The 17,093-nt window shown below is 26.9% G+C and overlaps 1 protein-coding gene across 2 annotated transcripts; it reads right to left on the bottom strand.

Moving 5' to 3' along the window:
• Positions 1-310: 310 nt before the first annotated feature.
• Positions 311-16,505, bottom strand: LOC145829524 (uncharacterized). 2 transcript variants are annotated; one of them, XM_082937351.1, is made up of 14 exons: positions 16,348-16,505; positions 13,354-13,540; positions 10,354-10,575; positions 9,815-9,962; positions 9,224-9,444; positions 8,781-8,919; positions 7,507-7,584; positions 6,688-6,744; positions 5,459-5,549; positions 4,643-4,738; positions 3,470-3,557; positions 2,394-2,597; positions 1,371-1,530; positions 311-785 (listed from the first exon to the last, which is right to left on the bottom strand). In XM_082937351.1, the coding sequence occupies exons 1-14, from the start codon at positions 16,497-16,499 to the stop codon at positions 673-675; spliced, it is 1,956 nt and encodes a 651-aa protein (XP_082793477.1). In that variant the 5' UTR covers positions 16,500-16,505; the 3' UTR covers positions 311-672. The 2 variants fall into 2 exon arrangements, with proteins under 2 accessions (XP_082793477.1, XP_082793476.1); XM_082937350.1 differs by having other exon boundaries at positions 8,781-8,922.
• Between the last annotated feature and the right edge of the window lie 588 nt (positions 16,506-17,093).

Raw genomic sequence — 17,093 nt, forward strand, 5'->3', positions numbered from 1 at the left:
TTATCTAGAACTTCTTAAAAAGTTTCCTGCAAAATAGAAGCTCACTTAAAGTTGTGTACAAAGTTTTTAAAAAAAAAGAACAAACATGATTCGGAAAAAACAAAAAAAAACTATAAATGGAGACAAATCATAATAAAAGAAAGTTAAGTCTCACTAATAAAAACATTTAAAGAGGAAGCTTAATTTTGCTATAACACAAAAAATTAATCTAAGTTTGCAACAATTTTTTACACTATTGAACAACTAAAGAATCCAGACATTAATTTAAAACCAAATGTAAGTTTAATTTTTATGATATTAGTTGTATACATATTCAACAGATGTCATGTCAATATATCTTATATAAGATCATAACGATTTATTTTTCAACATTTTTTCTCAATAAATATCTCATATCGTTCATAATATTATTGTTACTTAAATGGTGACATATCATAATAAAAGAAAGTCTTAGCAATAAAAAATTTAAACAGGAAACTTAATTCTGCTACAACATAAAGAATTCAAAAACTTTTATTAATAAAATTTAAAACATGAATCCAGACATCACTTTCAAACCACGAACAAACTTTAATCAGTTTAATTTTATGATTCTAGTTGTCATAATTATCAGATGAAAATATATCTTACATAAGATCATAACAATCTACTTCTCAACAAACACTTGTTCATTCAAAATCTCATATTGTTCATGTTGTTATTGTTCATCATCTGATTGTTATTTTGTTGAAAATATTGTTGTTGTTGCTGGTTTGGTTGCATTTGCTGTTGTTGAGACATCATTCCTTAAAAAATATAAAATATTTTTTTTAAACAAATACAGTTAGTCATTGCTATAATAGTGTAGTCAGCCAGTTATTTAGATTTGTTAAAAAAAATATTAAAAAGTATACTAAAGTTTGAGCAAAATTTTTTGTTGTTGTTGTTTTGAACCTGCCTTGCTGTGACGCAGGGTTTCCCAAAGTTGGCTAAGTGACCCCATTTTTTTTAAGTTTTTACAGAAATCTAGGGGGCGATGAGCAGTAACGGGGCCATATAATCATATATTGAAACTTACTTACAATAGATATTCTGGAGTTGATGATGAAGAACAAAACAAAGTTTTAGACGTTTTAATTGTAGTTTTTGAGTAATACTGTTGGAGGGGGTCATAGCCTTTTTAATTTCTTCAAAGGGCGCCTTTCGAAAAAAAAGCCCCCGTTAAATTTTCTCCTTTAAAAAAGGGAAATCCTGATCTACAGCGACTTAAAAATCTTTTCCACCGGTCAGCGGTTTAAAGTTTTTTAATTTTTTTACATAATTTTGAATTAATTACATTACACAAAGTATTATGCTGAAAACAGCAACGCGCAACAAGCTCACAAAATTACCTTGTGACGTCATAACTCCCTGCTGCTGCTGTTGCGATTGCGACGTCATTATGTGCCGCTGCTGGCTGTATTGTGACGTCATTCTCGGGTGCTGTGACGTCATAATGGGTTGCTGGCGCTGCTGGGGGTTCTGCATTCTGCTCGGGTGGTTTTGCTGCGGCTGGAGGAATAATTTTTTTTTGACAAAATATTTTTTGTGAATAAATCAATTTTTGTAAATAAAATATGACCTAAATAACAAAAGTATGCTTAATGAATGATTTTTGACGTCACGTAAATTAAAAAATAAACTAAATCTATTTTAAAGAACTATACACTCATATGTTTTATTTTGGACTTGCTCCTAATTTTAAACCTCCAGCGTGAATTTGGCATCCAAAAAATAAGTTGTTATGGAAAACAAATATAAATAAAAATGTGCAAATTAAACTTTTCATTTACTACCAGGTTTCAGTGAAAAAAAACGATCTTTTTAAATATGATAAAATAGTCAACTGCATATAAAACAAATTAAAACTAAATTTCAATTTAGTGTTGAATGCTTTTTAGATTACATAAGTAACATACTGATAATACCATTATAAAACCCTTGATTCTGCTGCAATTGTTGCTCTTAACAAACATTAAACAAAATATTATAAACACTTATAAAAAAAAACGTATTGTTTCATTTAACTAATAATTTAATTATTAATTCTATTTGAATCAGATTTATTTAAGCACTGACGAGGTCTTTTACCGAAACTTAGTTTGTAAAATTAATTCTTGAAAAAATAAATTTTATATTTCTCCTACACTTCTCCAATAGTTGAGATCTCTTTATTTGTTTTCTTAAAACCAAAACATATAAAATTTAATTATTAATATTACTTAAAACGAACATATTGTTCTTGCTGATAGCTGGGTTGATTCTGCTGCAAATGTTTTAAATTTAATAAATTATTATTAACATTAACAAAAACAAACGTATTGTTGCTATTAACTTATATTTAATAAATTATTATAAACATATTAGAAACAAACATATTGTTGTTGCTGATAGCTGGGTTGATTCTGCTGCAACTGTTGCCCCTGGTTGGGGTTCTGCTGAAGGTGCTGCTGCCTCATTCTGTTGTTCACCTGCTTCAATAACTCCACTATCCTGATCGACTCGTTCGGTATGATTGCTCGCACGAACCCGTCAGGTATGTCGTTTTCCGCCTTGTGGACTATCGCGTACTTTGGTTCCTATGAGAATATAATATATATATATATACACGTTGAATAATCTTTTAATTATTCTTATGTAAATATTCAAGATTTATACAGCTTTATTTAAGCATATATATATATATATGCGTTTATTTATTTCAGGTATGTCGTTTTCCGCCTTGTGGACTATTGCATATTTGGGTTCCCGGGAAAAATGGTATTTTAAAAATTTATTAAATTTTCGTGTCAAATCAAAATTTTACGGTTTAAAATGTAAAAAAAATTAAAACTCCAGCTTTTTTAGTTATTTTGTTGAATGTTCCAGGTTTTTCAGTGGTTTTTGTTCAAAATTCCTATTTTTTTCAAAACTTCTCAAACTTCAGGTTTTTTAGCCTACACTGTGAAATTTCGGGTTTTCCAGCATTTCAGGTTTTGTGGTAAAGCTGTATAAATCTTGAATATTTACATAAGAATAATTAAAAGATTATTCAACGTGTATTATTTGCCACTTTAGCTACAGTTGTTTCTCCTAAGAGGATCTCCAGGGCTTTAAATGAGTATAATATAACAATTATCTTTATATATATAACTAACTCATATGCGGAGTTGTTGATAAAAAGTGAATGAAATGTATAGTTGAACAATAAATACAAAAAACAAAATATAAATAAAACAAACACCTTGTCAGCAGGAAAATGATAAAATGTAAATAAAATATGTTATTGCTTCAGCTTCTGTACTTTGTTATACTTTATATGAATAATATTTTATACTAAATTTATACAAATAACAAAATAAATACTTGTAAATAAAATAAACCAATCACCTCGTCTGCGGGCTGTTGATAAAAAGTAAACAGAATGTGTTGTTTTATAAATAATTGTAAATAAATATCAATTATTTCTTACTTCATCTGCGGGCTGTTGATAGAAAGTAAATAGAATATGTTGCTGCTTCAACTTCTGCACAATTTGCTGGTATTGGTTCGGATGGAACCTGTGTTAAAATATTAAAAGTAATTGATTTATTTATGACACGAAATGTTTATAAATGTTACCTCCTAAAGGTTCCAGTAAATTACCTCTTATCTTATTAATAATATAACTTTTAAGTGCTAGATATTGATCATTTTAAGCTCCCTGGCTGACTAATAAACTTTTTTGTATATATTTATGCTATTTACTACCTGGCTAACAATTTCACTTTAAACTTATATAAGTTATTATTTTTTACTATTTGTAACTTTACTTATATAGTTTCACTTTAACTTAAATATCCTTATTATCCATAATTTTCCTCAAATTACTCATACTAACTAAACATACTAAGTAATCTTCCTCACCTAACAAGTAACTTCACTTTAACTTAAATATGCTTGTGAATACTTCTCAATAAATTAATATTTTATACTTTTCTCACCTTACTGATAACTTAAGTAAAACTTGAATACATTCAAGTTTATTGTTATTATTAATTATAGTACAACTCATAATACTTCAAACCTTACTAGTAGTTTTACTTTAATTGAATGTGCTTGTGTATAGTTTTTTTTTTACTTGAAACTAGTAACTTAAATAGTATATTATATTCAATACTTCTAACCTTACTAGTAACTTCACTTTAACTTGAATGTAATATTCCTCAACTTACTCAAAATTAAATTTTAATTTATAGATGTTTACTAATATACTTAATATTTCTCACCAAACAAGTAACTTTAACTTAAATATGCTTGTGAATACTTCTCAATAAATTAATGTTTTATACTTTTCTCACCTTACTGATAACTTAAGTATAACTTGACTTAACTATAACTTTACTATCGTTTATTATTTCATAATATTTCAAACCTAACAAGTAGTTTTACTTTAACTTGAATGTGCTTGTCAACACTCCTCAATAAGTTAACATTTTCTACTTTTCTAACCTTAATGATATCTTTACTATAAATTCAACATATTTATTGTTTCATAATTTTCACAACCTAACAAGTAGTTTTACTCTAACTTGAATGTGCTTGTGTATAGTTTTTACCTTTAAATTAGTAACTTAAATAGTATATTATATTCAACATTTCTTACCTAACAAGTAACTTCACTTTAACTTGAATGTGCTTGTGAATACTCCTCAATAGACCTTGTGGCATGAAATTCATATGGATGGGTGATTGCCAATACCTGTTAAAAAAATTACATATATGCTTATTGAAGCTTATTTTTACCTTGAATTAGACATTATACTAATATATTAACCTTGTAATAGAAAATTCAATAATATATTTTTTCTTGAAATATACAGCTTATCAACATTCTGAATATAGTTATACATTTTATTATTTTTACCTAGCAATTTCTTGTTAACTAATATTTTGAAAACGATGATATATTTGACAATTTTTACCTAGTTTTGGCATGTTTATAAATATTCCGAAAATGATAGTGTATATCTAAATAATTTTTTACTTGGTAATTTCTTGTTTGTCAATATTCTGGTTATGATGATAATATATATTTTTTTTGTACCTTTTAATTGGATGTTTATCAATATTTTAAGAATGTAGATATACTTTGAATTAAATTTATAACCTTGTAATCGCAAATTTAGTAATATTCTGTACTATGGTTGCATGTATTTAATAATTCATTTACCTTGTAAAAGCATGTTTATTAACACTCTGAGAATGGTAATATATTTAATTAATCTTTATTTGTAATTGCTAATTTATCAACTTTTTTACCTAGTAATCGCATGTTTATCAATATTCTGAGAATGATAATATAATCAATTATTGCTGTTATAATTATTTTTATACTTTTATACCTTGTAATCGCATGTTTATCAATATTCTGAGAATTATAATACAATTAACTATTTTTATTATAATTATTTTTCTATACCTTGTAATCGCATGTTTATCAATATTCTGACTATGGTGATGTGGTTCCATATACATTTCAATACTCACTCTTCCAACGCATGCTTGACCGGCTAAAAAATATAATAGTCTAATCAGTTAAATTAACTATACTGTACTTTTATCCAACTATATTTTATATTGTATTTTTTATTATGATCATTATCAATTTCATTATAATTTAGTTGTATTAGTAAAATTAATTCTTCATATTTTACTAAATGTATTTCAATTTACATAATGATTCTTCCTACACGTGATTGACCAGCTAAAAAATTAATAGAAAAGTTTTGTCAGTTAAATTAAATATTTTGTATTTTATCAATAGTGAAATTGTGTAGAATATTTTCAAAACTAAATATTAACAATATCTACACATGTTTTGCCAGCTAAAAAAACATACTTAAAACAAATAGTAAAGTTTTATCAGTTAGATTAACTATATTGTACTTTTAAAATGTGAAACTGTATTTTAATTTTAACGACTCTACCTACAAATAATTTTCAAATAAAAACAAACAATAAATATTTAAACAATAATTATAAGTATAAAAATTTTACCTCTATGTTTTGGTTGTAACTAAATATGCTATTTGGGTGATTGATAGCGTTTGTTAACTTTATAATAAATAATATAAAAACCTAAATTAACATTGCAAATTATTAAAAGTCGTTGGGTAGGTGAAAGTGAAAAAGTTTACACAAAAATTTAATAAAAAAAAAGATTTTGTATCTAATCAAGACTTACTTACTTTAAAGTGAAGCTAATTAAAATAAAGAATTCTCATTAATAACTAATTTTTAATACATTTAAAGATTTTAAATGTTTTAAAAAGCTTTAGAATTGTAATACATGCAAATAATTTCAATAAAATAAATATATAAACAATAAAATATATGACAAATAAATTTATAAGGCAAAAACTCATTCTTTCTAAGGTTAATTTATTAATTAAGTTTCAGCGGTAAGTAACTAGTTCGGAGTAAAAAACTAATATTTATCAAATGTTGCTTAAAACCTTAGGCTGAGAATATTTTAGCCAAGTACTTATTTAGCAGAAACAAAAACTTACAATAACTTCTGAATGTAAAATTTCTTAAACAAACTTAACTATTTACATAAAACGCAAAAGAAAAGAAAAACAAATAGTTTTTTTTTATTAATTTAAATTATTTGTATGTTTTTTTATTTAAAACTCATAAAAAACTTACCCTGATTTTTGAACGAATATTCTGATATTCCTTTCCACAAGTATGAATTTGATAAACCTGAGAAAAATGCTAGTGTAGAAATAAAGAGTATGAGTATAAAAAAAGTGTATACCTTTTAGCTGGTTGATGTTAATGCATCAAAATATCAAAAAACAAAATCTCGATTTTAAGTTGCTTAATTTTTGTTAACATACACATTCTCAAAAAAAAAAAGATAAACATTAAAGTAAAATGTACGTAGTTTTTTGTAAGTAGTATATTATAAGCAACAAAAACTAAGAAATAAAATCATTAAATAACATATCACTTGTTAGGAATATTTTACCAACTACTGTCTTAGCAGCTTTAATAATAAAACACAAGTATATAATTATTTTACTTTTGAGGAGTGTATTGTCTTGGTAGCTTTAATATAACATAAAAAACATATAAAATATTGATATAATATTACTTGTGAAAAATATAGTACAAACAAAAAAAAAACATAAATAGATAAATACTTAAAAATACTAGTATCATATTACTTGTAAGAAATAAATATATTATCTGCAACTGTCTTTGAAGCTAAAAAATAAGATAATTAACTAAACATTTAGATGTATAATACTTGTGAGTAATATACTATCAGCTAAAACAAACTAAAAAACATTGTAAATATAAAATGTACTAACAGTATATTACTTTAAAGGAATAAACTATCACTAACAGTATGAGTACAAATAATAAATTATAAATATTATATTACTTGTAAGAAATATATTGTGAGAACCATGAAAATAAAAACCTAATAAATATATAAAATATTATATTTTATATTACTTGTGAGGAATATATTATCTGCAACGGTCTTTGCAGCTTCGATTCCTCCTTGAACGGGCTGTTGTGGCTGAGAAGTACCTGTGAAAATGTATTATAGATAAAAAAGTACCTGTTAAAATATTACATAAATATTCTAAAACTAACTGCAAAAAAAATCAACTAAAAACAGCATTACATTTTTTAAGAAAATCAGTTTGAAAATACATTTTACAAATGCACCACACAACAGCGATAACAACTCACACATTTTAAACAAAACTGACATGTTTTGCTTACTACTTACTAAAATTAATTATAAAGACATTGATACGACAAACACTAAAACACTAACTTGTATCAAACTATTACAACACTTAACATAACCGATAATAAAAAAAAGTCAATTAATATATCTAAAATCTAAATAAAAACATCTGAAAGATTATGAAACTCACTATAAAATAAGTCTAAATGTTAATTTGGGTCAAAAAATGGCTGTTACCCCCTATTGCCTTAACTATACTAACTTAGTTGCTGCTGTGGGTACATCGAGAAACATAATAGTATACAACCAAAATATTATATATATATATATATATTACAAGTTTAGTTTTACTAAAGTAAGTCATCTTTAAATCTCAAATTTTTCAGATAATTTACCAAAAGAAGAAAAACTTTCCTTTGTCAATTTCAGAGAAAACAAAGTTGTTTTAAACACGAACAAGGAAAAATAAATTAAATAAAAATAGTATGTAAACAAAATATAATATATATACAGGGTTGCCATTTGTTTTTCATAATTTTTTCCAGGTTTTCCAAATATCTTCCAGGTTTTTAAAACTACACATTTTTGGTTCTATTTTTAATTTTAAGTTAGTTTAAGGTAAGAAACTGTATTAAATAGTATAAAAACATTGAAAAGATACTGTAAAGCTACTTTAAAAATGTTTTTCAAAGAAAAAAATTTTGATGATGACAAACTTTTTTAAATTTTATGATAGATTTTTTGAGTCAAATCGAAACTTTACTACTGAGCAAGTGAAAATTGTTTAAATTCCAGGTTTTTCCAGGTTTCAAGGTAAAGTGGCAACTCTGTATATATATACACAAATATATATATGTATATACATTACAAGTTTAGTTTTACTTAAGTAAATTTAACACTACGATCTTTGAACCAGTACGTTTTTTATTAACAACTGTTTGCAAAATTACAAATAAAGAAATAGTAACACTAATTTGGTCGATAGTATAAGTATATAAATATATTAAAATAAATAAATAAACAAACTAACTCGGTTGCTGCTGTGGGTTCATCGGATATCCGACCGTCGACGGCTTCTCGCTCTTTATCTGAACATTCGGCTGTGATTGGCCAATGACGCCTTGGTTCGGGCCAATCACGTTCTGCTGAATGCTTTGTTGCGGGTGGTTCTGCTGAATTTTTGTTTTAAATATTTATTTTTTCAAGACTTTATTATGCAAACTAAGTTTCGGTAAAAGACCTCGTCAAAGCTTATATTAAAATCTTATTCGAATAAGAGTATTACTCTTGTAGCAGTTAAAATCTCATTATTTATTATCTTTAAATCAAAACATATAATAAATATTTAATATAACAACTTTCCTATTATTAAAATCAATCGAATTCAAATCAAAATGATATATTGTTATTCAAAATTTATTTTTCGTAAACTACTATGTTATATCTTTAATAAATAAAATAAATCAAACTCACATTCGGCTGAATATTCTGGGGGTGGTTCTGCTGGGGGCTCTGGTAGGGAACCGACGTTGGGGTGAGCATCTGCGGGGGCGGTTGCTTGGCAACGGGGACGCTGTTGGGGGTGTTGACGTTCGTCATGGGCGACATTATGTTCTGGGGCATCCCCACGGACGGAACTCCTTCCGAGTTGATCGGGGTGGGCACCTTGATGTCGGCCTTAATTTCCATTTTGGCTGCGATTTTTTTAGAAATTGAAAAAATAATTTAGTAAATAAAAACTAAATACTTTATACTTATTTTATTCCAAAATGGCGTAAGACCTATGTTGAGTTGTTGAATCGGCTTTGTTTTATTTAAACACGAGCTGTTTTGAATTAAAAAAAAAAACAATTAATGATTTTGAAACTTTGTAATAAAACAACCTAAACATTTATTCATCCTACTTACTTAGTCTTAATTAAAAGTTAAGTGTTAAGCATAACATATTGATTTATGCTATATAGACAAACTAATAACTCGCAACATAATTCACAACCAAACCGTAACAACAACTAAATATAACAAGTTACAAAAAAGAGTAACATCAGAAACATATTTGAAAACCTGTGATCGGGTTGTTGCTGTTCTGCAGTTCGTCGGTCAGCAGGAAAGGTTCCCTCTCAGTGGGCATGCTGAACCCGTGGAAAAGTACCAGGTGCCTTCTGTCGTGAGCGTAGTTCAGCAGGTTGGTGTTTGTTGAATTGAAGTTGACCTTGACAAAAATGTTATATTTCAAATTGAAATCAAGTGGCTATGCTATATTTTAGTATAAATTTTCGTAGCAATCATTTATCTTAAACGTATAATAAAACTTTAAAGTCTGTCAAGTGTTTAAAACAGCTTGTGTATAAATAAATCGCTTAATTTAATAAAAAATATTTTCAGATCTTAATAATTTTACTTATTATTTTTGTTTAACAGCAGCGTTTAAAGGTTTTTATACACAAGTAAAACAGTTTGAATTTACAGCTTATTAAAGCTACAGTTATGTTAGGTGCAAATATGGAAATTCACTTTCACGCAACAATAGTAAGAACAAATGTCAACGCGCATGTGTAATACACACGTTGATACATAGTAAAACAGTTCAATTATTTTACAACCTTCACGAAGAAGTTCCTCAGTTCGTTGATGTGCCTCGGTGTTATCAGCGACAACTTGACGCTGCTCTCCTGAAACTTTTCGCCCACCTGGTTAAGGTCCAGCCCTCTCAGCGAGCCCTGCTCGGTGGACACCGCTTTGTAGGGTGGGGAGTTGGTTATGAGGAAGCAGAACTTGTCTGCGTTGGCGTCGGCGCCGTCCTGCATGTAAGACTCTGCCAGGTCCTGGTAAACAAGTAAAAAAAGTTATAAACCTTCAAACAGTTACATTGTGATTCAATTTACAAAAACAGGGTTGCGACTCTTTGGATCAAAAAATCTTCCCTGAGTGACAAGTAAAACAAAAGTTTAGTGAACCTTCAAATAGTTACATTATGATTTAAATTATAAAAATACATAACATTTTAACACTAACTCGAACAGTTGAATATCTAATTTTACGAACAAATTGTTTTTATAAACTTTGTTATCCTGCACATAAGAATCTGCTATGCCCTCAAGATAAGTATTAAAACAAAAGGTTTTAATAAAGCTATTTATTGGTTACTTTTCATTTTATACTCAAAAAGTTTAAACTTCTATGAGATTTTTTAACCACTGTAGCTCAAAATATAATAATTGAAAAAAAAACTAAAATTTTTTTTGACAGCTCTATAACTACCACAACTCAGAACTTTCATATTTCGAAATGTCACCTACTCATATTTGCTGAGAGTGCATGTAAGCATGGTTGCCACTGATCAAGCTGAGAAAAATTTCCTGACTTTTTCCTGACTTTTTACCAAAATTTTCCTGACTTTTCTAAATCGAACTCTTTAATTAAACCTATTCTAAAATACATAATCTAACACTTGAAATAAAGCTTTCAATCTTATTTTAATACAGGTTTAAAACGACAGTTTTTATTGCTAAATTCTATCATCAAACTTCCAGTACATCACTTAAACCATCCATTTGATGTTTGTAATAAACAGCTCTATCAGCAAAATACTTGTATTATAACTTATAAACACAGCTTGTCTGAAAAAAGACACAATTTTTTAGCATTTCCTAGCATAAATGTATTTAGATAAACAAATGACATATAAGGAACTTTTACAATTAAAACCTTGAATTAATAATTAACTTTCACAACTAAAATCTTAAAGCAACAATAAAACTTTACAGTTAAAACCTTAAAACTAAACTATATATCTGTTGTATAAAATATTTTATCTTATCATTTAGTATAAAATTTTAACAAATAAATATACTCTTATATACTTTAAAAACTTCAGTTTCTCTACAAAAATACAAACAATAAGTAAACTTAATCTTGACATATACCTCTCTTATAACTTATTTTATAAATTTATTATTTCACTAAATTTAAAAATTATAAAGAGGTAAAGTTACATAAAATACTAATCTAACTGATTAGTTATAAAGAACTCAATTATTAACTTAAACAAAAAACACTTTGATTCTAAAATTATGCTAGATAAACTTTTGTGTATATATCATAGTTTCAATATTAAAGTGTCCTTGCTACAGATCATCAATACTAAAAAGCTTAGAAAATCTGCTTGTTCAAGTAAGCTACTTGTTCAATATGTTAATAGAAAACTTTTGCAGGTTTATAAAGGATATTTTACTAATTTATACCAGATAAAGGCATTGAAAATAAAATTAAGTATTTTTGTAAACATCTGGGAAAATTTTGGAATTTTTTTCTGACTTTATATGACTTATAATTAATTTTTACATTTTGAACTTTGGAAAACAAGGAATTCTGAAATATAAACTGACAAAATCTGATTTTTTTTTTTAATTTTATCAAATTTCCTGACTTTTCCTGACATTTTTTCAAAACCCCCCATTTTTTCCTGACTTTTCCTGACTTTTGACATTTTTTAGAATTTTTCCTGACTTTTCCTGATTTCCTGACTTTTCCTGACCGAGTGGCAACCCTGATGTAAGTCTCTGCGAGATTCTGAACAATATAAGTTTTAATTAAGTCATTTGTTTGTCACAAAACAACTCAAGTTCCAACAGTTGATTTTCTTATGATATTTTTAAAGGGCTATGCCTCAAAAAACATATAAAAAAACCGAAAACTGCCAAAAGATATTTTTCATAATAACTCAGAATTTATTGAATTTAAAATGCCATGCACAGTCATTTATTATAATGATTGCATTTTACATGAGTGTTGACATATCTGTGTATACGAACTAAAGAATTACTACAAGTTCCTTACTAACATAAATAACCGGTATGTAAATCATTTTGAAATTAATAAACAATAACTAAAAGAAAGACATAACATTGTTCAAGATGGGTAACAACAATCTATTTAAACATAATATTAATATACATGCTGTACTATTTTGACATGCTATACTTCTTAATTTTTGGTAAACTCTGAAAGGTTGTGGCAAACAGTACTCAATAAGATTTGGTAAGAATTTAGCTGAAACTCAAGCCAACTTATTGTTAAGACAATTTAAATCTGTTATCAAAACTAAACTACAAACTTATTCAGCTTGTTTAAATTTAAATATTTTATTAAAACTACAAACTTGTTCAGTTTATTTCTATTTAGACATGCAAAGCTCTGTATTGTTGCTTTGTACATGAAAGCAGTACAGACAAGTGGTCCTCAACAACTTGGTGTTTCGCACCTACCACCCACAGACTTCGATGTGTTATTAAACTTATTCCTGAATGTCCTGAGACTTTTTTAAAACCTTAAAACCATCCTGAGTTTTTTGTAAAACAACAATACCGTCTTGAGTGAGCCTGATTATTAAAAAATTCAAAATATCTTTAACTATCCAGAGTTTGTAGTGACCCTGATATAAACGAATTCAAAATAGCATAATACCAATCAGCCTACCTGAAAGCAGTAAAAACAAGTTGCAAGTCTTATGTGACTTTGTGTTAAAATATATTAGAATAAAATTAACTTTTAAACTCAAAGGCTCTTTTATTTGACTGCACTTTTGTATTTACTCTAATTACCTGAAAGCAGTACAGTGATGTAGCAAGCCCCTCAACAATGTGGGATTGCGTCTCGCACCCCCCACCCACGAACTTCAACGCTTCAAGCTGCTTCACAAACTCCTTCTTCGTGTCAACGGGCTCACAGCACTCGGTCAGGTATCCCGGATGCTTGTCGTCAGAGTGGAACTTCACGAGAACGTAGTTTCTGTTGAAGACATTTGAACTTAATAAAACTTCTGATTAATTTTTTGGTGCACAGTAAACTACGCATATGTACTACAATGCTAAAATTATAAAAAAGTTACTATAACATTAAGCACATAAAAGAAATAGTCTTCATAAATTAAACTTCCTGAGAACATAGTTTCTGTTAAATACATGACATTTAATGTCATTATTTTAGTACTATCTCATTTGTAACTTTTAGTAAACTATACATATTTGGTACAAAAATATCAATTACTAAAAATAAAGTTTAGTTATTCTATGTTTAATAATAAGTAAAGAATCCTGGATGCTTGTTGTCTGAATGGAATTTCATGAGAGCACAATTTCTGTGAAAAATGATGTTTTTCAAATTTATAAAATTTCTGACTTTTTGGTTAAGCGTATTTTCTAATTATGTATCAACACTACAATTGTACAGTAGCAATTGTCTGATTAGTGATACTGAAGTACTTAAGTATGAAAAAAAACTTCATAAATGTTGAAAGAAAAAAATTAAATGGAACTTTCCATGAGCATAATTTTTATTAGTTATATAATATTTTAATTTTTTTTTAAAGCAATAAAGTAGCTGTTTATCATTTCGTTATACATAACTACTATAACATTAAAAGAATAAAAGTTACAGTACTTAAAAAAAACAGTGTTCATCATTGAAAATTCAAAAGAGTTTAAGGTTACAAAAATATTTATTTATTTTTTATTAAATTTTGGCTCACTTGCCATTTACATTAAACTACACGTGCGTAATGGAAAAAAAATCTATTAAAGATACAAAGATAAATACTTTTTTAAACACAACAAACAAGCTATGTTTCATATAACACTAATTTCTTATTGCTAATTAGTTATGAAATTAAAGTTACTCAAATGTTAGTTTTAAACATTAATAAATATGAGAAAAACTATTTTCAATAACTCTAATAAGTCTGAACTCAAAAATTTATCTTTTACAATTTGATATTTAAATATACTATAAACTTTGTTCTGATAAACAAAAAAAGTTCTTTAAATTAAGAGAATTATTTCTCAAAGTTACAAAAACTAGTGAAGATGTCTCCAAAAATATTAAGGAATAACTTAAGGCCATAGGGGGGTTAGCCATGTTTTTTACAAGTTGATCTTACTTTAAAGAGTTTTTTCTAAGCTTGTAGATGTTTTTTATAGTTTTTAAAAATTCAAATTATTTTTTGAGATATGACTAGTCAAAGTCAGGTCGCATAATAGATTCCTTATGGAAAGGGAAAACTAAAACAGCAAAAAAAGACTATTTTATTTAAAATCGTAACAATTTTTCCTTTTAATATAAGGAACATTTCCTGAAAATTTGAAGGAGATTGCTTGAAAAAATGAAGGAGGAGATAGATTTTTAGTAATTTTTTTAATTTCAGAGAAAATTGACTCCAAAAAATTTGCAATCCTTATCTTTACATCAGAAACTTTTTACAAAAACATAAATTTCTCATGAGTTAAATGATATTTTATAGTTTAAAATATAAAATAGTTTTTGAGATATAGCCGACTTTGACGGCTAAATCTCAAAAATTATTTTCAATTTTTTAAATCTGTAAAAAGCATTTTGTAGTTTAGTAAAAACTATATAAAATAAGATCAAAAACCAAAAAAAGGTGTTTACCCCCTCCCCCCCTATGCCCTTAACTATGGCTTTTATATGAAATATTAAATATGGCTTTTATACAAGCCTGTTTTATAGAATTTAAAAATATCTGTTTTAAATCAAACCAACAAGATCTTGATTTGCTCACAAGGTCCTATCTAGTTGCAGCTGGATTGTTATTTATTTTTATACTTAATTTGGTCAAAATTAAGTTTATACTTGTGATATCACATAAAAAAAAACAATTTGTAATAAAAAAATGTTACAAAAAGTTTTGGATTTAGTATTGTTCTGAATAATGTGTAAACTTTTTGTTTTATATGATTTTACTTTTTGACTTAACAAAATTTCATTACTTAAGATGCAAAAATTGAAGTTATAGGTTTTTTATTTTTTTAATTGTTAAACTCCAAGTTTATTTATTAAAAAAAAATAATTCAGGTATTTCCAGGTAAATGACCCCCTTGTTTTATATTGGTGATTTTTTATCAAAGTAATTGATGCAAGAACACCTGATGTAAAACTCACAGTAGTTTTGTTTTCACAAAAAGATAAACACTAAAACATTAATACATTTTTGGGTAGTTGATATTTATCAAAAAAGCTGAAGTAAGATCTTGAACAGTTTTCAAATAAGCTCAATTTCAGCTCAACGCCTTGCTCTGGTTAAAACATTAAGTAGCATCATGTACAACAAAAATAAAACTTCATTTTATTTTCAAACTTTGGTTTTAAACTTTTCTTTTTTACCTAAACTTTGTTTTTAATTACCTATGCTGATGTATTTAAATTGATAAATAATTGTTAAAAAACTGCTTCAAATAAATTTTCAAAGCAAAATATAATTAAAACAGTTGATATTACTTAAACAATTTAATTTATGAGAGAAAAAATTGCAAAAAATCATCAAAAAACAATTATCAAGACAATGAATTGGTGGCACATTTATATTTAAATAACATACAGGAATCAATATAAGTTTAAAATCTAAAATAAATTAAAAACATTTATACATTAACTTTCTTTTGACAGTAGACTTTTTTTATGCTAGACTTGCTTAGCACCATATTTAAGTGCTTATAATTCAATAAATGAAATAAAGAAAAATAATAATAATAGTATGTATATAAAGAAAACATCGACAATAAATTTAATTTTAAATAACAAACCTCGTACAGGATTCAAAGCAGCTTCCTTCGCCCTGCTTGGGTTCAAAGTGGTTGAGTATGGGCAGGATGTAGTTCTTTTTGATCTGGTCGAAATGGCTGACCATGTTGGCCGTGGACTCAACAGCAAACACCAGGTTGGCTGTTTTGCTCATTTCTGTTTTTACTTTCATGTTTTTAAATTATTTCTAACTATGATCTGTTGAAAAGTATTCAAGGTTGTACTGAAACTGGTTTTACAACTATTGCACACAATCTGCTAATACTTTCATTGCTTTAGACTTTTTTCATACAATGATCTATTGATAGTTATCAAGTTTTATTTAAACTGATTTCAATAAAGTTTATACATGTATGTGATTTTTTAGCATGAAAAACAAAAGGTCTAGCTAAATGTGTATCATTGTGGCATGTAGTAAAAATGAAAATAGACCAACTTTAAAAGCTTTTAACTTGCTTGTACTTCAATATTTTTTTATAATTTTTTTTTTATAGTGATCTACAAACATTAAAGATTTGGTGAAAACCTATTTTAATCATTGGAATCGTTTTAATCATTTTCCAGGCCAGAGTTGCTTTTAACATTATTTCTTGGCCCAGTAATTTTTGAAAGAATGCTAGATAACAAATAAAAAATTTTTAAACGCTAAATTTTAGTAAAGTTATCATATAAGCATAACTGTTTACTCAAAATAGATCCAAAAGAATATTTAAAAATATATATGTTGTGAGAATCTAAATTATATTTG

Source organism: Thalia democratica, chromosome 2, assembly GCF_965202585.1.
Source record: "Thalia democratica chromosome 2, ktThaDemo2.hap1.1, whole genome shotgun sequence".
Taxonomy (NCBI): domain Eukaryota; kingdom Metazoa; phylum Chordata; class Thaliacea; order Salpida; family Salpidae; genus Thalia; species Thalia democratica.